The 26,525-nt window shown below is 40.6% G+C and overlaps 1 protein-coding gene across 2 annotated transcripts; it reads left to right on the top strand.

Annotated features, from left to right (window-relative positions):
• The first annotated feature begins 23,498 nt into the window (after positions 1-23,498).
• nkx2.4a (NK2 homeobox 4a) lies at positions 23,499-25,102 on the top strand. 2 transcript variants are annotated; one of them, XM_040137794.1, is made up of 3 exons: positions 23,499-23,868; positions 24,408-24,859; positions 24,941-25,102. In XM_040137794.1, exons 1-3 carry the CDS (start codon positions 23,499-23,501, stop codon positions 25,100-25,102), a joined length of 984 nt encoding a protein of 327 aa, XP_039993728.1. The 2 variants fall into 2 exon arrangements, with proteins under 2 accessions (XP_039993728.1, XP_039993727.1); XM_040137793.1 differs by having other exon boundaries at positions 24,408-25,102.
• Positions 25,103-26,525: the final 1,423 nt, after the last annotated feature.

Raw genomic sequence — 26,525 nt, 5'->3', positions numbered from 1 at the left:
TGCGCCGTGTTTACATGTTTTCGTTAAGAGAACTGGGTCCAAACCTCTCCCTTATAGATTTTATTAAGAATGTCAATGCTCTTCTTGTGAATTTTTTTGTAAAGTATGTTGTGTGTTGGTTGTAGAGATGTTTTCCTCTTTTTTTTTTTTTCCTTTGTCCCTTCGTGTTATTATCAGCACGTACGAACCACTTTATAATTATAGAAATTTTAATTTCTTGCTTCTTTTATGGACCGAAAAAATATTTATGGCCATGAATAAACACTGGCAACTTTTCAGCTATTTTCCTTTTGTTTTCATTTCCTGTAAATATTTTCCTGGCAAATGTTTGCAACCTAGAGAACCTTCGGCAGCGTTAAGTTGAAGATCGGCCTATATATATTTCCAAATTTAAGAAAAACAAAACAAAACAAAACAACACGAAACAAAAAAAAAGAGAAGAAGAAGAAGACGGGGGGAGTGCTTTTGACTAAACATTATGACTGCCGTGTTAGATCTCAAATGTAAATAACAGTGTAGCCTCGCGGTGATGGCTAAATATCCTAAAAAAAAAAAAAAAAAATTTTATAAGGATTTTTAAATAAAATGCTGTGTTTCTGAAAGAGGGTTTGGTTCATGCAAGTGTCCTGTTCGATTTGATCATCTTTGAAAAGACATCGATAAGCATCAGAACGAACGGCGAGGAGCCAAACGCTTTACTGTGGCACAGAGTGGAGCACGACCACGGGAATAAAATCTCCAGCGCACTCCGGTCTTTTTCTTTTTTAGGCAGATTTAATCCGGGAAATATTTTACCTCAGTCCGAACACCTCACTAATAAAGAGCCCAAAGTCACTTGTGAAATGGGACTAAAATCCACTCACTTAATACAAGAGGGCTTCTCCACATAAGAAGCTTTTGAGTCAAAAGCTCTCCTTTTTGTCAGCATCCCCAGCCACTCCCGGCCTTGGGTGTAAAGTGGAAGATTGTGTGTGTGTGTTTGTGTGTGTGTGTGTGTGTGTGTGTGTGTGTTAGTGTGTGTGTGTGTGTTGGGGGGGGGGGGGGGGGGCGTTTAATGCAATAAATGTTTTGTTATCTTGTTCAGCGCTAAACTGCAAACAGAGCAGGAATAATCGATGACTCGCCAGCCTCCTTTGTTTAACCGCGGGCCAACGCTCAATTAAAATGCGCACGGCTTACGGGGGCTTTAACCGCCTAATAAAGTTACTTTTTATATGATCATATAACGCGGTAGCAACGGCGCAACCGCGCGAAAACACACTTTGCCCCTGGCAGAGGTGCCGTGCTCCCTAAGGTGGGACCAAAACAAGCACGAAGGGCTCCCCAGCGATCCGCAGAGCGCACTGCGGATTATCAGACTCCAGTCAATATCTTGGGTAAATATGATAACCTAGTCGAAAAATCTATGCATTTGGTTTGTCCCGGGACCAGAATCTCACAACAGATGTTAGAGTCGCCCCTATCATCACTGAACAAACAGCTAAATTGGGCAGATTTGCTAATTATTTACAGAATTGAGTCTCGAGGGGCTACTGCTTTTGTGGGCGACACAGACTCCAATTTGTCCCGGACAGAAAGGTTTTGTGTTTCACCACTGGTTGAGCTTGTAGGTCAAATAAATCAGCGACTTGCTCATAGCTTTCGGGGTGTTTTTTTTTTTTTTTCCCTTTTTCTTCCTCTCTTTCTTTTTCATTTATTTTTGTCGATAAAGAAAGAGGAAATGACAAGTGAGTAGCGTTGCTTATAGCGGGGCAATAACCGCCTATAGCGCTGTTATTCTGGGGGAAAGTGATGTGGGGAGAAATGCGATATGATCCGCCGTGCGCGTTGTGGAAATTATAAAGGGAGCTGATAAATGGCAGCGATAACGGGCTGGCTCTCTGTGATTGGATTTGAGTGAACTCTGGCTGATTTTTCTTTTCAAATCAATCTTAAACGGAGCCGGTCTTAGGACAATAATAATTTAAAAAAAAAAAAAAAACTGCCAAGGAAAAGAAAAATGTAGACTTTTGTGTGGCAGGGGTCCTCGGCTCCCGGACGGGGTAGTTGTTTTTTTTTTTTCTTTTTTTTCTGTGACTCTATCATTGCATAATACAGTACACGCCACAACACAGGGACAAAAGCCCGGGCCTGGTCTCGTAGGGTGTTAGAGGCGCGCACGTTAACGAGCAGCAGGAGGGAGGATGCAGACAGCGTAGATAGAGAGGCTGACAGAGTTTCTCGGTGCTGTTCAGAGTCAGGGAGATGTATCCTTGGGCTTTTTGTCCCGCCTGTCACTTGGTGCCATTGTGATCTTTGCTGCACACGTTGTATCCCATATGGGCAGCTGGGCTCGGACAAGGAGAAAAGGGTCTCTCACAAGCCCCAATTTGTATCAAGCCTTCAAATAAAGCATTGTTGTCTCTCAAAGAAAAACGAATTAAAAATTCGTCCTATATCTATTCTGGTCCAAAAAAGAAGCCCCATTCACAGATAACAGGGAGTCCTTCTTCCTTGATAGAGCTATGCCAACAACAGCCCTCTCATTTCTCTTTTCCCTCTGACCCACCATTCTCCAAAGTGAAAGGCTGATTATTGTCTGTCCCAAAAAGTGGCTCGTCACAGCGCGAAAAACTATTTTTAATTCCAGACAGTGTTCTTCCTTGTTTGCTTTGAGTCCCGCTGGAATGCGCGGGCCTATTTTTCTAAAACAGACACACGGAGAAACATTGGAGGCGGCTCGCCCCCACCCCCGAATAAGAGTCCGCCTTGAGGACTTTCGTGTCAGGTGTGAAAAACCCAGGCTACTTACTGCAAACGGCTCCGACCGAGAAAATTGGATTTCACAAACACTTCTCTAGGTTTTATACGCCAACATAGTGCTGTAAGTTAAGGCGCTTTTTCGCGCTGGCAGCAATCACGGGAACATGCAAATAGTGAATCATCTACAGAGGTTAATGTTGAGGGCTGCTGTTTGCTCTCTCATTTTACCATGACCCCAGGGATGTGGAGCAGAAGTTGTAGGATGCGGGTGTTTTTCCTCGGGAGCAAAAACGGAGGATCTTGGCAGGTGGTTATTGGACTGATGCGCAAAGATTTACTGCCGTTGGAAAGACTGGGAATTGTTGCATGGGCATGGCTTGTGTTTCTAAATATCAAATTTTATTATAATTTGTTTTTCTATACATTTTTAATATATTTTCTTATTATGCATTTTATATTCTTTCCGGGACCAAAACAAAAAAAAAAAAAATACAGAACCTGTCCACCTGCAGGTTTGTTGTAGATTTAAACACATGTGGTTGTGCATCAGTCCCGCTTTTGGAAGCAAAAAGAAAAAGCGTTCGCTGCGCGAAGGCCTGCTGGTAAACTTTTACTGTGAACAGTCCTCGCGTCGCACCCCTGTATTGTCATTAACGTGCCAGAAAATTACACTACCTCTCAACCGGCTCAGCAACAGGGTCAGATTTATCGGAAATTGCTTTTGGCTGCTCGAAGGGATAAAGCCGTGCCACATTAAAACAAGCAGCTCGGCGTGCAGCATAGTTCAACCTGCGTGGATAACAATATTATATACCTTGGAATACAATACTTGAGGAAATGTGCACTTGGGACACCATGGATCTCCGTCATCCTGCCCATTTGAACCTCGACATGAATCATTTTTCTATCACGCACATCACCAAATAAACGAGGATTTCAAAGCTATAATAGGCGGCGCTTTTCATTTAAAGGAAGCTATCGGGGTTTTATTGCCTTAAAGGAGATCCAGATTAGATTCGCCACAGAGCCGATATTAAAAGAGAGAGGGGAGTGATGGAGAGAGGGAGGGAGAGGCAGAGCCGAAATGGTTGCGCCGAGCGGCCACAAGATGGAAGCAGAGGTCTTCAGTTGGCGTCATGCGGCGTCTACCTGCGGACGCTTCTTCCACCGCGGGTGATCGCGGCCGAGTCCTGATTCCGAGCGCAGCAGTCGGGGGGTCTCTTCTCTTTCACGAGCAGACGTCCCCCCTTCAAAACTTGACTTGTCTTTTTAAGCGCCTGGCTGCTATTGAGGACATTGCTGTGGACCTTGAGAGCTCAAATCATATTGCTCTTGGAAAAAACAAAAACAAAAACGAAACAAAACCAAAAAAAAATAGACTCAAAGTAAACAGTCCCACAGCCAACTAGCAGTTCACCTTTCAAAGTTAGAGAGAGAGAGAGAGAGAGAGAGTGCGTAATTCCACGGTGTGGCGCAATAGGATAGGGGGATAAATATGGTGCAGATTCATTCAGTTCAGTGAAAGTGAACAATAGAGCTGAATTGAGGTTTTCCACGAAAAGTCTGAACTCAGTGTCCTTTCACAACAAAGAATACCGCGAGTTAAATGTCCTCAGCAATATGAAGAGCTGCATCCGTTTTACTGATCATGCCACGCTGAAACTGATCAAAGCGAGCTGCTTCGTTTGCAGAAACCTATCGTAGCTGAGAAACTGGAGACATTTTCCACGTGGAGGAGAGATAGTAACACAGTCGAACAGCAGGTGTGTGTGGCCGGATGGCTTCTTTTCAAAAAAAACCAAACCAAACACTGCGGACTAACAATCCTATTTGGTACCTGGAACCTAATGACTCGTATCACTTAAATGTCTATCACGTCGTGACGTAGGCTTACTTTCTAGGCTGCAAAGTGCCCGAGCTAAAATCACCTCCTCGTGCAGAGAAGAAGTAGGCCCGGCACTGCGAAGTGGGCCAAATGACGTCAAAAGGACAAGGCCACCATCTTTATGCACCTGCTCAGTGCGGCACCGGTGAGCTTGCACCTGTAGGGGGCCTCCGTGGGTTGGAAGGATGCACCAGCAGGGGGTGGCGGGATGCTGAACGTGATGGTAGAGAGAGTGGGGAAGGGGGAGGAAAGAAGTGCTCATCTGCAAGAGTTATGGCCATTTTAGTCAGGCTGCCGTGGGACAAAATACAGAGGAAGAACCAACAGCTTGCGACAAAACTGCACAAATATGTCCAGATGCCAGTGTTTTAAATTAGGGGTCTAGTTTTTTTTGTGGAAAGACAAAGATGGACAAGGAAAAGTATCATCTCAAATTAATTACCACCGTGCTTTCTAATTGCTGGTGAGATTAGCAATGTGTGTGTGTGTGTGCGTGTGTGTGTGTGTGTGTGTGTGTGTGGGGGTGGGTGGGTGGGTGGTCGGTTGTGTGTGTGTGTGTGTGTGTGTGTGTGTGTGTGTAAATCCACACAGCCAGTTTTACTCAGTGGCAAAGAGCGTCTACAGAGTGTCGTTCAGATCAGCCTCCCACCTGCACGAGAAGAACCTTGTGAGCTGAGAGCTGGCTAACACAAACACACCAGTGTTTGCGAGTTAAACAGGGAAGAAACAGAGGAGCTGCGGCTTGACAACAGTTTTTCTGTGGAGCTGAAGATAAAAAAGAAAAAAAGATCCCGCAGCATCGTTGAGCATCTCCAAAGTCTGTCATGTTGTCTTCATCTAGAACCTGAATTCAGAGTGGGATTCTTTTTTCTTACCTCTCCTTTAAATTGTATCCAATTTGAAAGCAAAGAATAGTCATTTGTGTTGGAATACATACAGAAAATCTAGGTATGAAATGTCAAGTCTATTTATTTCATGACAAACGACTAAATAAATATCTAAAAAAAGCATTTCACTGTATTTTCCAGTTGCATTCACAATTTGTGGATGGCATATGTTTAATTTATAGAGTAATTGCTCACTAACAAACCCCTCTATCTGCTTACAATTTTTGTCCTTGCCTGTCAGAATTCTATACAAATATTTCTTGCCGGTAGTTTGGCGGTTGAGCTTGAACTGAATAGACTGAAAACGTAGTGTGTGACATTGAAAGGGGAAGAATTTGCTTAGCAGTCTGGTAAAACTATGACCATAACACAATTGTGCCACGCAGTATTTTACACCTCATATTTTACATCTGTATGACATGTATCATTTGAATCACTTTCATGTATCCAGAAAATAAACATCCTGACAATGTTGTTTAATTTGTTTTACATATTGCTCTCCAGCTACTCACTCGGAGGTGCATGACTCTTGCTTTTAGCTCCCTTTTCTTATCAGCTGCGAACCATGTCGCTCTTTCACATGCTTGAAAACATGGCTGAGAGGAAATGTAGAATCTATTTGCTTAAGTGTCCGTGTCTCCACGTAAGGTCGTTTTCACAAAGTTCACATGTTGGGAGTCTAAGCAGATGTAGGGCATGTTTGGCTCTTTTTTTTTGTTCCGTATCAGTCTGAATCTGAGGTAAGCTGAGGCGGGACTGAGTAGCACACTGTCAAAAATCCGCTGTGGAAATTTGCTGAATTCTTATACGCTAAAAGCGATATTTAACAGAATCAGTGGGCTAGCTCTTATGTGTGCTTCTCACTGAAATGGATGGACGTGGATTTCATTCTCATTTCCTCAGACAAGACAAAACATGCAGCAGTGCTCTGCTGTGGGAGACGCTGATAGTGCAGTTCTTAAACTGTAGGCCTGAGCTTGAAGTACTGCGGCTGACCAGCAGCCAGTTTGGAGTCATCTAAGTGAGGTGAGCGTCAAGGTTCTTGACTTTGCTAAATGTTGAGATTAGGAAAACAGCAGAGTCTGCCGAGAGTGTCAGAAGGATCTGGTAGACAGCTCAGACAGAGAAAGGTTTTGTTTTTTTCGCCCGGGTACACTTTCACACCACTTGTCTACTAATACTCAAAGAATACTTGTGAAAATGTTTCTATCATCTGTATGATAAATAAAATAAAGCACAGCAAAATAATCATGCCGACTTCTATTTTGGTCATTATTTCTAGGGAGCGGGCTCATAGCCTATAGATTGGTCATAATAAAGGTTTATAATATACTTATCGGTGGGTTTCATAGCTACAAGAAAAAAAAATCATTTTCCAGTTTACATCATTAATTTATATGCTAACAGTGGTTGAACCATCCATTTCTCTGAGAGCCGGCGACAAAGGAATGCGAGAGTCAGTGTAAAAAAAAAAAAAAAAAAAAAGGTTGCTGAGAGCTATTAATAACTAAATGTGTCTCAAGCAAAAGTGATTTATTCAACTTTCTCCTGCTCTCACAGGTGTATGAACTCTGTACACTACTGGGGAAAAAAATGGATGTAACCCTTCATCCATCACTTTGGAAGCTGGTTTTTATACGCGAGGGTAGAGAGGGACGGCTACAGTGACTATTAGTGAGCATTAATTACTTGTATGCCATGACCCGGGAGGTCAGCTGAGACTCTCCGAGTTCTGTCTTACGTTTTGAAAAGTTAGTCTAATAAAGTTAGTTTCAATGCTGCCATACAGTACGATGCTGCTGAAGAATCTGTAAAAGCGCTTCACACAGCAGTCCTGCCCTCATATCAATGTAAATGTAAAAGGGATGTTTTAAACCCTCGTGAAAGAAACTTTAATCATGACAAAAGCAGAGTTAGTGTGGTTCTAAGTTGCAGTGTCTACAGTATCTTTGGATTTCTCACACACTCCTGTGGTTTAGCAAACACACTGGATCATAGTGAGTAACAGCAGCCTGAATGTGTTTGCAACGAGCACATCAATCAAACCAAAGTCAGAATATCACATTTTTTAATGTTTATCAACATCACAATTATTAAAGACATGTGAGGTGTTCAGGGAACTGTTTGTAATGAACGAAACAGTGACGGACAACAGTAACCAAATGCTTATTGTCTGGGGCTTATGAGATGTGTTAATTCAACTGTTTTTAGATTTTAGACTTAATTTAGAGTTGGCAAAAAAAAAAATCCCTACATTTTAATGAAGCTGTGCAGTAATACAAATTAAACTAAACTTGAAAGAACTGACAGCACCAGTATGCAAACCTGTGTTTTCATCCTCATCAATGTACTGTATAAAACAAGATCCGAGATATCAAAGTAATTTCACGTTAATATAATTAATGTCAAATTAATTCCCCTTTGTATTATTTTGTAAATTTGTGCTCAAATGGCTAAATACAAATGACAAACATGTCATCTCCCCAAACAAAACGTACCCTAACAATCAAAATTGTTAGAGAACCTCCATTTTTCCAGTTGCTGCTAAATTGACATATTTCACAGTCTCATTGTTTTCTGAAACAAACACATTGCACAAATGAACAATTTGAGATTTTAAAAACAAGGAATCATGGAATCTTATTGTTGAACTAAATTTATTCTAAATTTCTGACTCATCCAGCAGCCGAACACACTGGTTGCGTTTTTTACTACAATGGAAATCAAATGTTCGTCCCAACACTGTTGCAAAAGTTCCCACAAATGTGTTGCACCTGCAGGCTGCGTTGCTTTCTCCTTCTGTCCAGTCCGTCCCGAGCCAGCTCCATGGGGTTTAAGTCTGGAGACTGTGCTGGTCTTCCATCATGTGAAGCCACCGTCTAGTTCTTTTCTTCTAACGCTTTGGGTCATTACCTTGCTGCAGGATGAACCCCTGACCAACCAGTCTGTCTGCCTTTGTTACTCGCCTTTTTCACACCATTCTGATAGTGATATACAGAACCACTTCCTGCAGCACAGTACTGTCCTAATAATGGGGGGGGGTAGGAACACAGTTTGTTCCAACACTGCCTTTGCACAGACAGAGCTTTTGTAAGTAATAAACAAAAGTTTGGACACCTATAGGAATTGTTTTCATTAAGTTTAGCTTCATTTACTTCCATTGCCTGAAAAAGCCCGTTTTCTATGAAATATACATGATTTTTCCGTTTTTGGTGACCTAAACTTTTTTTCCCCTGGCCCGTTTACCATTGTACCATTTGAGGTTATTAACTGGATCTGAACTGCTGAAATTTCAGTAAAAACTGGAAAAATTGGGGGTGTTCTAAAACTTTTGACCGGTAGTGTAATTAATTTAAAAAAGTGATGATATACAGTAGATAATGCAGCTAATTTAAATTGATGGGGCTTATGAGCATTTTCTGTCTCTTGCAGGTAAATTTAAACCCACAATGCATGATAATTACTATTTACAGCCAACTCAGCCTAAAGTCCTTTGCCTCTTATATTTGTGTGTTCTGTTATTAAAAGTTGTGCTTCTGTGTCATGATATGCAAATTGCCATATGGTCTTATTTCCCTTTGTCTTCTCTTTCTCAATGTTCCACCTTAGGACTTGAAATGTCTTGTATAAAACCCACAGTCCGCTGCAGTCAGGTGGGCTGGATGGTGGACAGCGCCAACAATCAGGTTCCCAGAGTTGAGTGTTTATGCCTTTCACTTAATGGATTGTCTCACCTTCTTCAGAGGATGAACATGAGGTGCTTGAGATGCCAGCACTGCAAATGGATCCTGGGGCTTTGAGCCTGACGACGACCTGCCGTCATCTGTTTCAGACATGCTTCAATCAGCATGCGCGATGATCAAAGAGCAGCAATGTGTTTTACCAATTCAGTGTTGCCTAATTAACTTCCTGTTTAAAGAGAATGTAAAATATGTAATATGTGTAGCAAGTTGTGCCTGTCATGTGTTTGTGCACTTGTGCCCTGTGGTAAATTTATACAGTAATGTGTTTCAGAACTAACTGTACTCGATCTAAAATAAATTAAAAAAAAAAAAAAACCTCTCTATGATATCTCTTTTATGTGGACTTGCTTTGCTGAATAGGTACATGAATAGATGCAGTATTTCAATAAGACCGATCAATGCACTGTCTGACTTTATTGTATCATGTATTACATTCAGTCTATATGGTCCTTTGTGATGCATGAGACTGAAGCAATAACCTTCAACTTATTTATCTTCTATAGTCGCAGATGCCATCTGCTGACCATGTTTTCATTCACACAAAGGCAATGCAGTAGCACAAACAACCCCCCCATCAGCCCACCGTCCTTTGTGGCCGTTTAGCATGCTATCCTAAGGGATATCAGAGTTAAGACTATTAGAACAAGGAGCGTGACATTCATTCCTACTATTGACAACGTACAACCGAGCAGGGCACAGAAACCCACTCTTTTGAGGGAGTGTTTACCATTCTTATAATATGCATATGATTTATGTCCACGAAGGATGTGCAATGACTATTAACCTGCTTTTATTTCTTCATGTCTTGACTATTATAACTCAGTTGATGTGGGAGTCACTTAGTCATCTCTGTTTTACCCACGGTTAGTGCAGAATGCGGAAGCAAAGATACAAATCCAATGCAAAAGATATTCTTCTCAATTAGGTTTTTTAAAATTTGCACGTTTTGACACCAGTTTGTCTTCATGACATCCTTGGTCCCCACTCAGCCTCCAGGCCCCTCAGATCCGCTGTCCAGTGGCTCCTCTCTGTGGCCCCCGTTAAAATCCCAGGGATCGTTAGAGCATTGTGGAACAGTTTAGTCTTTGCAAACGTCCCCCTGTGGGATTAATAAAGTTCATCTTCTAAAGTTGATCTTAACTGCCAGGTCTTCCCTTGTTTTTGGCGTTTTTATATTGATTCTTATACCCAACATTTTGACTTTAGCATCATATTCACATTCACAAATGTACATATGAATAGGATTGTTATATTCTATTTTATATCATGTGTTTCTGTGTACCGCACTTTTTGTATTGCACGTATTTGAACCTTATCTGTACAGTACTTGGGTCAAAGTTTGTTGTTTGAAAATGTTTTCTATGAATAAAATTGACTAGACTTGCTCAATAAAATGAATGTCACCATTGCACTCATTTTGATAATTGTATTTTTGGGTGTTTACAAAAGAAGCCGCTAAATCACAACTTGTACCCAATGAAACATTCATCAGGAAAAATGAATTTAACATTATGTAACATAATTACTAGAAGTTCTACGTCTATTTATATAATAACATAAACATACCGTATATAATATATTTACGCAAGTACTTTACTTGCTAATTTTGTAAGACTTTTACTCTACTGGACTTCAGGGGGAAATACTGCACACTTCATTCCACTATATTTATCTGGCATCTTGTTAACAGCTACATAATACAGTCAGGTTTAACATACAATACACATGATATGTTGCTGTAGTTTAAAATACCCTAATGCAAAGAACACAGCTTACGCACTCACTCATTCATACACTCTGAAAATGGCCGTCCTTCAGTCTGAACACACGCTCTTGTGATATCAAAGAGATCAGACATCATATTGCTTATGTAGCTTACGTATATATCTTTTGTGTGTCTTACATTTAGATATACTATATTTGTTATTTAACATATTTTTACATCATGGTGTTATTACCTTTACCCAAATGCAGTGTTTAAATTCCACCTAGTAAATGGTGGCTTTTGTAGTGCTGAGTCGGTGTAGTGCCTAACACCAAACAGTACGCTGGGTCATCATGACACCTCACTACAATTACCTGAGGCGCACACAGATCAAGAACAAACAACTCATGCTCAAGTTTACCACTTCAACTCAGCAAAAATCTGACATGAATAATATACTTTATACTGTATAGGGGTTCCAGAGAATGTCAGCATGTGGGAAACATAGAGACCTATGTAATGTAAGTTGGCTAGCCTGCTTTAGGAAATGAAGAATAGTGGTAAGTGTAGTGGTGGAACTGGATGCATTTTTGCTTTTTATACTTATTACACAAAGTACATAAGGGTTGAGGTAAAACAATTTTAGTAAATACAAAAGGGATATTATTGTAAAAGCAGAGTTATTTTAGAACTTTTATTTTGAAGCATGCAGTGGAACGGGGACAGCTTTTGGTAAGAGAAGCAAAGCTGTGAGTGGTTCCGATCCCGGGATGAGCTGGGGAGCACCTGATGTAGGAAGCCGAGAGGAGTGCCCTCCCTCAGCATTTTCTACTGAGATGCTCTTGGGCAAGACACTTCAGCCGATGCTGCTTAACGTCCACCGACAGAGGACTGTGGCAGCGCGCAGTGGACAGCTCAGGAACTAGAACTAGATTGCTGCTGAATTCTACTAATGTCTTCAAACGAGCTACCATTAATGAAGAAAAGTGCAAAAAAAATATTTCTGTTGCATGATGAATCTGGCTGTTCATTAAATTCATCAAACATCTTAGCATGTATTAGTGTAAGAGTTTTTGGATACTGAAATTGATGCAATTTAGTCTTTACTAAAATATACCAGCAAACTTGTGCCAATTTCACTGACTGTGTTGTCACTGACACTGTAAATGTTTAAATAACCTTACTGAGTTACAGTTATTGCTGCATTATACGCTAGAACAACTGTGTAAAATAGGACCTTACAAATACTGTACACGTTAAAAGTTAAGTTCACTTTTTTTATCAAACAATAGTCAAGTACCCATGTGGACACTGAAACAGTTTTTGCTTGCTGTGATCATTCCACCCATTCGGCCTGGCCATTGAGGCGTCCTCTCCTAATGCACTTTCAAAGTACAAGTAAGTGATGGGGGACAAAGTCCAAAGTCCATGTTTTTGCATAAATGTATTCCACAGTTTACCTGAAGCTTATATGAGGTTCCAGACATGGGCACCCGACTATTGTCGTAAGACAGACACGAAATATTGTGAACCATACACGGTAGATTGTTTCTCTAACATCTGGATCATGTTGAGCTACACGTACGGGGGTCTGAACTACACTTTATGAGATGAACCTTGAACATATCACTTGCGGGCTGTTTTTTAGAGTTCAGGAAAACGCTCAGAAAAGCGTAACATTATGTTTGGCATGCACAGACAAAAATAATCTCTGTAACGCAGCAGATCCCATTATCAGTGTTCTTGAGGCATCACTGGAGCACTGACTTCTGCTTTCAAGTACACGACACTCCATACTGTATGTTTCCCAGCAGACCTTTTGGCTGGTCATAGTAGGAAAAGCGCGGTTGTTACTAACAACTTTAACGATGGCCATTACAGTGACCCAGCATGCACTGCACAATACCATTCCCTACTGTTACACATCAAAGGGTCTTCCGTGAAAAAAAGCCTGTTGTTCTCTTTCAGGGAAACAAAGCAAAAGGACTTGATCCACTTGTACACAGAACCAGTATCTGGATGTTTTTCCTTTTTCAAATTATATATATTAGATATGGTTATATTCCCAAATAAAACTGCATTAGTGGATTGAAAATATGCATTAACAACAATAGGTTAACATCCTCGCATTCCTTGTGAAGCATGAATATTAAATTTAAACTCTTTAATGAAGTTGCATTATCAAATAAGCTGCAGGGAGAAATTATTGCTGTTTTCCACAGCGTATTTTGAGAGAGAATCTCTCATTTGAACAGTTTCTTAAACAACTGGGTGTGTTTCCATTCAATACACTTGGTTAATGCTACAGTTTATAACCACTACAAACATCAGTAAATCAAATAAAAGCCGTGCGAGGTGAGCAGTGACAGAAGGCTGAAGGATGTTTTGTGCATTTTCCTGTTGACTGAGCAGCAGTCGTCGGACTGGAGGAATCCTTTTTCTGGCTCCTGCACACATGGCTGGAGGGATGAGAGAGGAGGAACAGTCTGCAGTGTTTTAGCACACAATTTCATGATGGTTTCAGAGAAGAGGCCAGCCAAGCGTTTCAAGTGGCGGAGCAGCGAGAGGGCAGCATTGTAGAGGAGAGCAGGTAGTGTAATGATCAGGTAGACAAGATGACATCAAGCGTCCTCAGGGATGGCCAGGCACAGAGAGCTGACATCCTTCCAGAGAAAAAGAACCACTGACACAGGACGAGACAAAACCAACAAACAAAAGAGCCATTAGCCTCAGGCAGACTTGTTGTTGCTGTACAACAGCAGAAAGTCAGACACTCAGTGCAACACATGCAGGGACTGAGACAAAGAGATTTAAACACTGCAGATAAATAACGAAACACGTCGATCTGTTTGTAATGTTTGGTAGCTTTAGCTTTTCTCAGCAGTCAGCAACACCAGGACAAATGTATTAGGAAAACTGTACTTTGTGCAGCTTCCCCTATTTTATTTACATTTTACTTGCATTGCCACTAATTCCCAAGACTCTTGGGTCTACGGAAGCGGAGTTATTGGAACTGTTGGATGTGTAAAAGCGCATAACAAATATAATAAATAACAAATCACCTTCTATGGCAAATATATCATCATAGATCTGATGGTAAACACTAAAAATAAGAGGATGTGTGACTGTTTAAAATAGCTGTGTTAAAGGCTTGACCATTACAGTAATTACAAATGATTTACTTCAGTATATGTTAAAACTGAATAGAATTTTTATGCTTATACAAATAGTTAATTATACAATATAATAATACATATGCTACTGCAGTTCAGACTGTATGGTATGTCTTATATTTTAAAATATCTTATTATGTCATATAGACACAAAAAAATGACAAACATGCTGTCCTTAAACAGCAAATTAATAACCTGTAAGTGATGACCATGAAGTAGGCAGTGAAGACAGGATGTGGACTAAAATAAATGATGAGTTAGACAATTAATTCAGCGTCGACTCCACCACTAAACGAGTGCTTTTCAAACTGAATCAAACTGAACTGCATGTATATTACACCATCATTCTGCTTTTCCAAATTGAGGATTTCTTCTATCAAAATACACGTGCGTGCCGTTCTCCTGCCATTTACAGACAAGCTAAAACCCTGTGTTGCAAACATGTGCTATGAGGCGAATGGCGTGTGTTGTGTATTGTGGGACTCACAAAAGAAAAGAAAAAAAAAGCCAGACTTGAGTGTTATTAAACATCTCACAGTAATTTAGGGTTTTATAAACTTGTTATATAATTTATATGGTTTTTTGTTGTTCTATATCTATGAATAAATTTTATCTCAAATTTAAAAAGTAGCTTGAGTCATAGCAATACCAAAAAACGGATTTGTGTCACTGATGACAATTCCTAATTTTACCTCATACTTATTTGGGGGTTTTTGATGTCATTTGAGCCACCGTAATTTAATATAGCTTAGTTTAGTACTGGTCTTTTTGCTTGATACTTGGACATGTTGTTCTCACTCCCTACATTAACAAGTGAAATTGAATCTGCCACAAATTTCAGTTCTCTGTTTTTAAAAAACCGCCTCTTGTATCTCCAGGCAGCGTGCTTCTTGTCATGCCTTTTACTCTGATGTACATGTTCTCATGAAAAGACAAAGTAATCAAGAAAAAAACGCATTTACAGTGTGTGCTGTTGCTCCAGCTATTATCTGGGCATTGGACATGAGTGACTTTTTTTTTTCCTGCTGTAGTTCCTCAGATGGCCACTAAAGAAATATTGAAAAACAATAGCAGCAGCATTTCTCACAAATTATGTGAATAATAACAAATGTCTTGTGTATGGATGTTATTATTAGATAAAGCTGCACATTGTAATCTGCGGTCTCCAGTCTGCATATGTATCAGCTTTATGTTCTAATTTTGACTTAAACCTGGACATTTTACACAGAATTACTGTTTTGCCTTGGGTATGACTTGCACTGACTATATAATGTATAATACTTTCTGAATGTGTGCTGGGGGTAAGTGCACATAGCATTCATTATGATATGTCTCCTTGGGAATAACTATAGGGCGGTTAAATGAACTTATAACTAACTTCCTGTTGCTAAAAAGACAAAACCAAAATGAGAACTGTCTGATGACATTGGAGAAGCAGCCATTTGACTGAGAGGCTGCTTGTTTGATTCTGTTCCAGGAGGCAATGTAAACATGGGAAAACCAAATGTGTCCTTGAGCAAGAAACTTAAAAACAAAATCTAACACTTTCATAGTAACTTATTTTTTGTGCTTGAAGAAGTATAATCTTGGCCAACATCTCTGGGTAAACAAGAATTTAAGACACCAAATTTATTTTTCCAATTACAAATAATCCATTTATGAATATGTTTTGTTGTTGTTTGTTTGTTTGTTTTATGAAAAGGAGAATAATATTAAAAAAATAATACACAGTTACATGGAAAAAAAGCATGAATGTCTATACAAAATAATGTTGGCAAAAAAAATACAAATAAATGTAAAATATTAAATAGGTCATATCAGTAAATGTTTTTTTGTTGGTTTATTTTTTGACAGAGGCAAATATGAATGGACACAATTCAAAGATAGAATCCCTTAGAAATTAGGTGGCAGAGATAGCTATGAATTCAGCACACAAATAAAAAACAGTAAACAGTATAATAGTAATAATGTGTACACGTTTGGAAAAAGGTGTTCAACTAACTTACAATATATGAAGATTTTGATATATTTTTGATTTTTCAAGTCATTCTATTTTCATATTTCTAAGGGTAATACATCACTTTCAGAGGATTCAGTTTAAGTGGCTCTCCCCTTCGGCATGAAGCAGTTGATTTAAGCAGCATTGACTTTCTGGAAAGGAAACCAGTAGAAATGAAAATATTAATCTCCTTACACTGTGCAGTGAAAATAGGCTTTCATTTTATATTCTAAATCGTAGCACGTTGTATGTGCTCGCATCTGTCAGGATCAATACATTCAGAATTTGAAGCAGTTTTAGGATGTGTTTTTGTGGATTCATCTAAATAATGGAAGGCTATCAGGTTACCTACTGGGTAAAAGCATCCCAAAGTGGGGACAAACACACAGGTAAAAATATCGCATCGACATGCAGCTTCTGCTCACATTTCCATTGTTGAGCTGTGAAGCCATTTGAAAAGTTTCCGTTTCCGTATGCAGTGCTCTAAGTGCTTTGAAACTTTTCATTAGAAGATGCATCTCTTGACTGTTGATGTGAAAACGAGCCAAATAAGTGAACTCCTGCATAAAGGGGCATCAGGAAACAGTGGATGCAGATTGCAGTTATTTGCATGCATTTCGGGTGTAAAATGCCTGCAAATAATAATGTTTGATTATTATTATCATCTTTTATTTTACCACACGATAATGTGAGACATTTACAGCTAGAAAAGAGTCAGGCTAAACTTCGCTCCAAAATAATGGAAATAAGGTAAAATAAATAAATACTTAAAAAGCGCACACACACATACACACAATGCAAATTCCTAAAAAAGGAAGCTTGCTTTGTACCCAGCCTAAAAAGCCCAGAAGCATTCAACTATTTTAAAATTATATTTGATATGAACCTGTCACAATTAAAGCAAGTCGTGGCTGTAACTCTGGAAAAAACCCTGTTTTATAAAAAACAGACAAACAAAAAAAGACACACACATACACACACACACACACACACACACACACACACACACACACACACAATCTGCTCTGTGTGATACAAGTTTAGTAAAAAAAATTACAAACCAAATGGCAAGACACACCATTGCAAATATTAAACAGTCCTTATGTCACTGGAGAGCAGTGACTGCACTTTGACCACAAGAAAAAACACAGGCTTATTTTTTTTAATTCCAAGATACCTGCCACTACTTGATCTTACTACTCTTACTACTTGAAGTATGTTTTCTATAGTGAAGTGAACTGATATTTTTTGTATACATCAAACATTCAAAACGCCTGAAAAAAGCTCCACTTTAAAAGATCATTTCAGTATGTCATCAAACGGACTTCATCTCATCGCAACAATTGGCTGGCAGGGCCAATTAGACACAGAGAAAGATTGGCAGAGACATTTTGCCATATGAGTAACTGGGTGGCAACGCGAGAGTGAGCCGTGGCTGAGTCACAACCCCAGTCTGTAACAGCTTTGTTTACCTGCCCTTCCTGCTGCCACAATTAATGCAGCAGAGAAGTGGACGAACCAGGTACCCTTGGAACCAGGCGCCCTGTCCAAGTACTGCATCTGCTTTGTTCTGCCGTGCATTTGTTAATCTGCCCTGATCTGCTGCTGTGTGTTTCTTTTTTTTTTTAATTTTTTTTTATTGTTGTTACAAAAGAGAGCAGCTAGGAAATGTTGCCACTTAAATCAAAGCAGGGGACAGCGACACTCACAGAACCCTGTGTACCTTAAAATTCAGGAAAGTAAACCCCGAAAGGTGGAACGGTTCCCTTTTTTTTCTCTAATTCCCATCAAGGTGATTTATTTACATTTATTAAGTTTGGTATTAGTATTTGATGCATAATTATGAGATGACTTTTGAGGCTAATCTCATAACCACTCTATAAAACTGATCATATCAATGTTTATTAAAGAGTTTGGGGGGCATATCCAACTACTTGCATGCATGCATTTGAGTTATAATTTTGGGAAAAAAAATACAGGAGGTTTAGATATGATTTTTGCGTCTAAGGTGAATCCTCAACTTCTGATTAAAAATAGCAATCATGATCAACACAAGGAAATTTCACAAGCCAATGCCTGCACCTTGTGGCATAAATGATTTTACTCGGTAAAAAAAAAAAGGTACAAATCCAACTGGGTTTTTTTTTTTTTTTTTGCACAGGTTCAGAGACAGCTGATCAGTTTGTAGTATAAAGTCTACTGACTTGTAAAACAAAAAGAAATGACACCAGTATCCTCTCACTGGTGAAAGGATAATAATAATAAAAAAATATTGGAGTGCACATCATGATCTGGTTCCCTCAGCTAAGAAGAGCTGAACAGGACAGCACATTTTTGGGTCAAAGTTGTATCGAGTTTGAAACATTTCTGCTACTTAGCCATCTTAATGGAGACTCGTGTTTCCAAAGTAAAAAAAATCGTGAGAGTTATATAATATATCATATTTTATGAGATTATCACTTTAAAAAGGAGCAAACAGTCGGTTTTCACATCGCTGCCAACAGTTTTGGATTATGCTCTGTTATACTCAGCTACTGTCGCGGGTACTGTCTTTTTCTTTGGGGGTTTCATGGCCATGGTTTTTGTAGCCTGAGCGCTCAATGAACATTGTTTCTGCTCGGTGACAGGGACAGGACTTTAACACGATTTATTAATAATGCGACTGCTTCAAGTAATGAAACGGGCAGTAAAACTGTTTCCAGTGTGGGGGGGGGGTCAATTTGCTGCATCTATGCAACACGGCCGGTTGGGCTTATCCCTGCCTCCAGCCTGAACTGTAACAGTAATAAACTGAACGAACTGCTACACTTTATCCCGTGAAACTTTAAGAGCAACGTTTACACTGCAACTCTGTTACAGCATCTTGGATTCTTCTGCTCTCCCTTTTCTCCCGACTGTCAGATTATGATCAGCATCCCATAAAAGCCCATATTCCGTTTTTTGGCGCCCTATTAGCATCATTTCGTCCATCGAGCGACATTAATTGTGAATGAATGCAAACTCCTGCAGAAGAATACGGTCTTCAAGAGGCCTGCCACATACTTTCTCCACTTGGGAGGACCTTTAACCTACTTAGCCGAGGAACCGCACCGCTTCAAGTAGTGCAGCTGAAAGATATGCACCTGCCCGCTTTTTACTCTCACACTGCTCGGCGATTTAAGAGGAGCGAAAGTATTTGATCTAAACGGTACTACACTGGCTGCAGGTGTGGGATTTCCTCCGCAAACTCCCCAAACCAAGTCCGCCCCGGGGCAGGCCGCGGTACAGATGTGGCTGGAATTCGAAGTTTGGAGTGAGGAGAACAATTGATTTGTGGTGTTGCGGGATTTCAGTGTCAGTATTGAGAGATGAGAATGAGGTTTCGTTTCCGCTCCAGGGAACGCTCACTGAGCATATTATATTTCGTGCGTAATAACGCACGAAATTTAATATGAATATGTCAGTATATTGGAAGAAAAGACCTACAAAGCCACAGACACGTTTGCTACCATCTCAAATTTCTACCGCTAATAAATCTTATATTATTTTTTTTTTTTAATTTTTTTTTTTTTAAACATGTACATGAAAAATATTTTCATTTTTTCTGCGGCCAGACCTTAAACTATTTGAAATGTAAGAAAGGGAAGACTTCACCCAGATTTGGCTTCTTTTCAGAGTGAATACATTTATGTTTCTCCTTAAATTTAGACACATAAAAACACACCCTAAAGGAGGCAGTTTAGTGCGTAATCACACCTTTTCGGAGCACATCAAATCAAAAATTGTACTTTGTACGTCTGTCTACCTTTTTCCTCAGAACCATCAGCAAAACCTCGTCAATTTCTTTAAATGGGAGGCGTCCGTGATAACAAAAGAAATCTAATAGAAATCTAACAAGTGCACTGAGAGGCCCGAGACAAAGGAAAAAGCATGCTCACTGCTCGTGCGTAATTTACGCAAGCAAAATGGAACCTGGATAGAGTCACCACATAGCTTACACGTAGAAAGTTTTATGATAGCAGCACCGTCGTTTATCATTTAATCTTTAACATTGAAGTAGGTTTTTTTTTTTTTTTACACTTGTCAAAAATCACCCAAAGTGTGGAGAGAAACATGAAGAGAAAACAGTGAGCATTTATGGTATCTGCTTAAATTTCACTCGCGCTGTAGGGAAAGGGAGTTAAAAGTTAAGTTAGCGATTTGAGGACTAAATGAATCCGACTAAATAAATCCCCATGTTTCTGCACTTTGTGCTCGACCGGTGTGTGGCCGGGGTTGCAGGTCAGGACCCTGGCCCTTCAGCCATCTCTCCACGTCTCTCAGGGTATTGAACTAGCAACGACGAGCTGGAGAATAGCACTCCAGCGACCAGGCGCTTGGGTCCATCTGCTGCGCTGCGCTGAGCTGAGGGGGTGGGGGGGTGTGGGGGGGGGTGATGATATCGGAAAAAAGATTGTCTGTATGATACAAGCGACCAAAATGGACTGTTACCGTGCGCTGGTTAACAACACATAAATGGTCGGGTGAAAGCTTCTCTATCTCATATAGGAAAACCGCCTAAAATGTCTTTATAGAAACAGAGTCGGCGCCGTTTATGTGGACACGCAGATGCTGCATTTAAGTCTCATTTCATGCACACAATTCTACAGTGTGATTTAATCACTGATCACATCTTATTGAATAACGGGACTCTCGTCACTCTTCTACAGCAGAGCTCAATTTTTGTACGTCAGCAATTGAGTAAAAACCAGTGAAATACTCTGCCCTTTCAATTATGGATAAAGTTTGACGATTGCATTACGCAGCCCGGTCTGTAGAAAAGTCAAAGAGCAGAGATTCAAACCCACGTCAGAGCGGTTACAATGCAGGCTAGCGACGCTCCTGGGGGTAATTCCAGCAATAAAATACATTTTTCTTGGCCATGCTGCCACCAAGTTACGACTTGTCTTCCCCTGGGGCGCCAAGGGTCGGTGCAGGCTCATTTAAATCAATAGACTGCGCGATATTTATCATCATGCACCGCAGGCGCTTGTTCTATCCTGTAAGCACACGAGAACAAGCTCTGTCCAGCAAAGATTAAAACAAATAGCCGCGAAAAGTTTGGTTGCATTTTGATCCATTTTCTCGATTAAAGTCTCAGATTGATTAACCAACCTTGGTGGGGGGCCTTCTTCGTGGCTCCCTGGGGCGCGTCCGTCTATCCCGCTGCTGCTGCCACGGCCACCTTCACTGAATGCAAAAGTTAACTTAGATGGACAACTAATATTAATGTGGACAATAAGCTCTCATAAGCGTTGCATGCAGCCAACCGGCTCCAGATTTTTATGGGATCCTAATGTGGAGGGTTTGTGGACCAGGGTCCTGCTCTCTGACTCGGTAATCCACAAGGTTGAGAGGTTTGCCTCATTTACATAATGTTAGAGGTCTGGGCCGAGGCCTACTTTTCTTTTCGCCCTGAAAAGACACCATGCTGCCGCTGCCAAAACAGAGGGAAAGGCGCACAGAGGTCTGGGCAAGAAGGGGGATAATTTCAGGTAGGAAATATTCCTTTACTTAAAAATAAAATAGTTGATTTCCTTATTATTGATACTTTGATAAGGATAGTTTTTGTTCTGTTTTTTTTTTCCTGAGAGCATCTGGTTTACACCTGTTAACCCCCTCTTGTCAAACAGCTAGCAGTTTTTTTTTTCTACTTCAGTGTCTTTCAGACAACTCCAGCTGACTTTGGAATACGCACGTACTGTTTTGTTTTCCACAACAGCAATAAAGTCCAGCCACTTCACATTAAATCCGCCGCGGAGTCCAGGATTTTTTTTTGAGGGGGGGGGGTTGTGTATGTGTGTGTATGTGTGGGGGTAATTCGGCTACTGAAATATGCATAAGAACAATGATTTATTACAATCAGGCTATCAACCTAACCGGAGATTGGTGTTCTTGATATGTCGCCATAATTGATGGCTGACCATGTCACATCTTCATTTGTTCAATTAGGGTAGGTAGCTACTTGCTGCCATGCCATGCTGAATTGCATTAGTGGCTCCACGCAGACGAGTGCTTCCATCCTCCAGTAAAGGAAGACAGAAACACATTTCACGTCTGGGAAATAACCCCCCCCCCCCCCGAGCAGCACACCTGCTCCGGCAGTCGTGGGCTGTAAGATGCTGGTGGTGATGAAAAAACAAAAACAAAACAAAACAACAAAAAAAACAAAAAAAAACAGAACAAACATCATCGTGATCTTCAGGATCATACGCGTTTGGAAGCAGCACAATAGTCAGACTGTCTTTATTTTTTCGGTAGTTACGAGCTACAGACCCAACGACAAACTCGATGACAAACGTTAGACTGTAAAGGGAAGCTATATTAACTGGTATTCATTACTGCAATTTGTAGCACCTCTTTTCTCTTTTGACCCCCCCTCGCTTTGCGTCTCTCTTCCTCTGATTCTTCCCCTGGCGCCAGGCAGTTTGCTCAGAGATTACAATGTCAGGTCAAGACTGCGGAGTGTCACTACTGCATGCTGACCAGACTTGAGGGTTTGGAGGCTCACAAGCTTGTCTCCAAATTGCATTAAGTCCCATTACAGATTTCCAAGAAATGCAAGTAGGAAAATGCCACTTCTGCTCTATCCATCCCAAATGATCTGGAGCTGCACGGTCAGTGTTTTGGACAGATACAGGCTAGTCTACATAATCCTGTACGTTACAAGCCCTCCCTTGCCGATCAGGAATGTTCGGTATATAGTGCTATACTCACAGGCTGGAGCCCTACCGCCGTTCCCTTTCAGCATTTTGTCATTTGGAGCTTATTTTGGACTTGTCCCTCTCAGGTGGGGCAAAATGATGCTTAAGAAGCATAAATGAGCTGGTCATACGACTTCATTGTGCCTCTTTGATGATACTCGGTGGCCCTTGTGTCTGTTCAAAGTGCTCTCAAAGTTTCTGGAAAGAGTGGAATTCCCCACTGACGCAAAATAGTCGTATGCGGTCAGATCAGCTGATGTGCAGAACATAATGGGTCATTCTCACCTGTATATAGTTGTCAGAAAGCACGGAATAATAAAAAGGCGGCGTGGTTTTATTCGTGTGTACGACTTAATATAAGGCAAAGTGTATTTTCACGAACTATTTCCCTAAAATGTCAATGACTATTGTTTGCTGGTTTAGGAGTTTTTGCTCCGCCCCCTGTGTTTGTCGTAAACCTGGCTCCTGGCTCCAATAAACCCGGGCTAAGAGCGCCCTGGGCTCGCCTCCTTCTCCAAGGCGATCAATAGGATCTCAGGCGCACTACAAGCACTCTCTTACGTAGACATCCACCAAGGAGAGAGCCGACACAACAACACGGCAGATCTGCTGAAACACAAAAATCTACCTGCTTTCTGAATCATGTCGTTGAGCCCAAAGCACACAACGCCTTTCTCAGTGACAGATATTTTGAGTCCAATCGAGGAGACCTACAAGAAGTTCAGTGGCATGGACGGCGCCGGAAACCTAACCTCTCCACTGGGAGCCTACCGACAGCCTCAGGTGTCTCAGACCGGCATGCAACAGCACTCCATGGGCCATAACGCCACCGTGGCCACCACTTACCACATGCCGCACACCGTCTCCCAGTTCTCCCACAGCGCAATGGGGGGATACTGCAATGGGAGCATTGGCAACATGGGAGACCTCCCGTCGTACCAGGAAAGCATGCGGAATAGTGCAGCAGCAACAGGGTGGTACAGCGCCAACCCTGATCCAAGATACTCCACGAGTAAGTTCTGGTATCTATTTATACACACTTTTGTGATTTTTTTTTCTTTTCGTTGTAAATAACGAAATTAAACTGACATTTCAGGACTGACAGGGGAAAACGCACAGGACTAAATATGTATCGCTTTTGAAAAACATTTCATTTATGTTTGGGGGTTAACGATAAAAAGTTCACGCAAATTGCGTAAACTATTTTACGAATTCTTTCATTTTAAATTACTGTTTATGACTGTTAAACTGAAAAGGAGATCATTCTTTCAAGTCTGATTCGACTTTTTTTTTTTTACCTTTGGCACGAGTAAACATTTAAAAGCAAAATCTAGGTTATTATTATTATTAATATTATTATTATTACTAATACTATTATTATTATTACTACTATTAGTATTATTATTATTAATGTTTTTTTTAAAGCTGATGCTTTCAAACTTCAATAATTTACGCATATAAAAGCCAGTTCTCCATAAAGACTACTTCAGGCGAAATAGTGTTCTCCTCTTCTGTTTATTGAACGCACGTATATGTATGTATATTTTTAAGTTTCTAGATTCATGGGACCTTCCACAGGTATGAACATGACCGGCATGGGCAGTCTCACAGGAATGGCGGACGCCACCAAATCCATGCCAGTTCTCCACGCTGCGCCCAGGAGGAAACGGCGCGTCCTGTTCTCGCAGGCTCAAGTCTACGAGCTGGAGAGGAGGTTTAAGCAGCAGAAATACCTGTCGGCGCCGGAGAGGGAGCACCTGGCCAGCATGATCCACCTGACGCCGACTCAGGTGAAGATCTGGTTTCAGAATCACCGGTACAAGATGAAGCGCCAGGCCAAGGACAAGGCGGCGCAGCAGCTGCAGCAGCAGCAGCAGCAGCAGGACGGTAACCTGTGCCAACAGCAGGCGCAGTCCCCGAGGCGCGTAGCCGTGCCAGTTCTGGTGAAGGACGGTAAACCGTGCCAGAACGGCTCCAACACGCCGACGCCGAACCAGCAACAGGTACAACAGAGCCAACAACAAAGCCAACAACAGAACGGAGCAGGAGTCGTGCTCGCATCCTCGACCAGCAGCCTCAGCCAGCATCAAAGCCAGCAGCAGGTGAACGCTTTGGAGCTGGAGGAGATGTCGCCCAGCCCCCCCTCGCTGCACAGCCAGCTCAACATGGCCCAGATAGACACATCTGCTGTAGATTACACCAGTAACATGGTCAGCTCAAACCTTCTCTACGGCAGAACGTGGTAGGACCTAATACAGTACTGTCACTTTCCACTTTTTCTATGTGAACCTGCGGATGAGCCCATGCAAGAGCAATATATATATATGTGTATATATATATGTATATATATATATATATATATATATATATATATATATATATATATTTGAAGGCTGAGAATGAAAGAATGAAGGCTGAAAACAGGGGCCCTTTGCTGTTGGAGGGGACAAGGCGCACCAGCTGATCAGGGCACATTTTCTTGACATCTCTGAGAGGGGAGTCTATTTTTGAACATTACAGAAATGGCTGCCCTTGAAGGCAATTATGTCGTTTTTGGACCTTTTGTAATCCATGTTTTGGACCTTCCTCATGATGTTTTAAACGTAGTCTATGTTGTTGAAACAAAAAGGAATGCTGCTTCACTTGAGTTCGGACTGGGGGAGGGGGTCAGGTTTGAAGTATACTAAGCCACCACTCCTTATTTGCGATGATAACCTGGTATTTTATCATATTAATATTGTAAACTAATGTATTCATTTAGACTTATTGAATAAAGTAGGGACTTGTATATTTGGCTAACACACAAGAATGCGTTTAACTGTATAATAATCGTTATTGCGTCCACTTTTATGTTTTCTTTATTCTTTTGTAAGTTAAAAAGGAACAAATGCGTGATGGCTGCTGTATATGTTTCAAAAACCAAGTGAACGTTAACAATAAATAACTTGAAGTGTGAGAGCTATTCCTGAAGAAGAAATTTTTTAAAAGGGATCTGTTTTGGAGTGCATTTTCATTATGTTGTGATTGAGACCAAATTGAGCTGGAAAGCAAGGTCGATGAGGGAGCCAGCATTGTTCAGGTGACATTTTGGAGGGCTGCCTTTCATGGCGGATGTCTGCAAGACTCCACGACCTGGAAATCACTCTTTTTAAAATCACCAACACTTTCTAGAAAGTTGAATATTTACATTAATTTATACGTGAATATATTTCCCTTTTTTTAATTTTTTTTTTTTTTTAACAAACTCTTTAAACGTATTGATCTTGCTCTGTTTAATAGGCCCAGACCTTCGTTTTGCCGAAGTGTAATTGGCGACTTTTATTGTGAATGCGAGCTTCCATAAAATACACAATGACAACGGACTCGTTTAATTAGAAGGACTATATTGGACGACACGCCTCGCAATATTATCATGCTACATTAAAGTTAATTTCTCTCTAATTCTAGGGTATTTAATAATAATAATAATAATCATATTGATAATAATCATAATATTATATAGGCCTCAGTCGTTTTGCTAAATTAGATTTCTAACATCATTTTAAAATAAAATACAAATGATTTTAAAAATGCTTGTTAATTTTACGATTCAATTTTAAATTAATTAAAACCTTTGATTCAAATTTCTCGCTGTTTACTAAAACTGAATCTGAGCGTCATTGAACCTCC

This window comes from Xiphias gladius, chromosome 10 (assembly GCF_016859285.1).
Source record: "Xiphias gladius isolate SHS-SW01 ecotype Sanya breed wild chromosome 10, ASM1685928v1, whole genome shotgun sequence".
Taxonomy (NCBI): domain Eukaryota; kingdom Metazoa; phylum Chordata; class Actinopteri; order Istiophoriformes; family Xiphiidae; genus Xiphias; species Xiphias gladius.
This window is presented reverse-complemented; position numbering and strand designations above follow the sequence as displayed.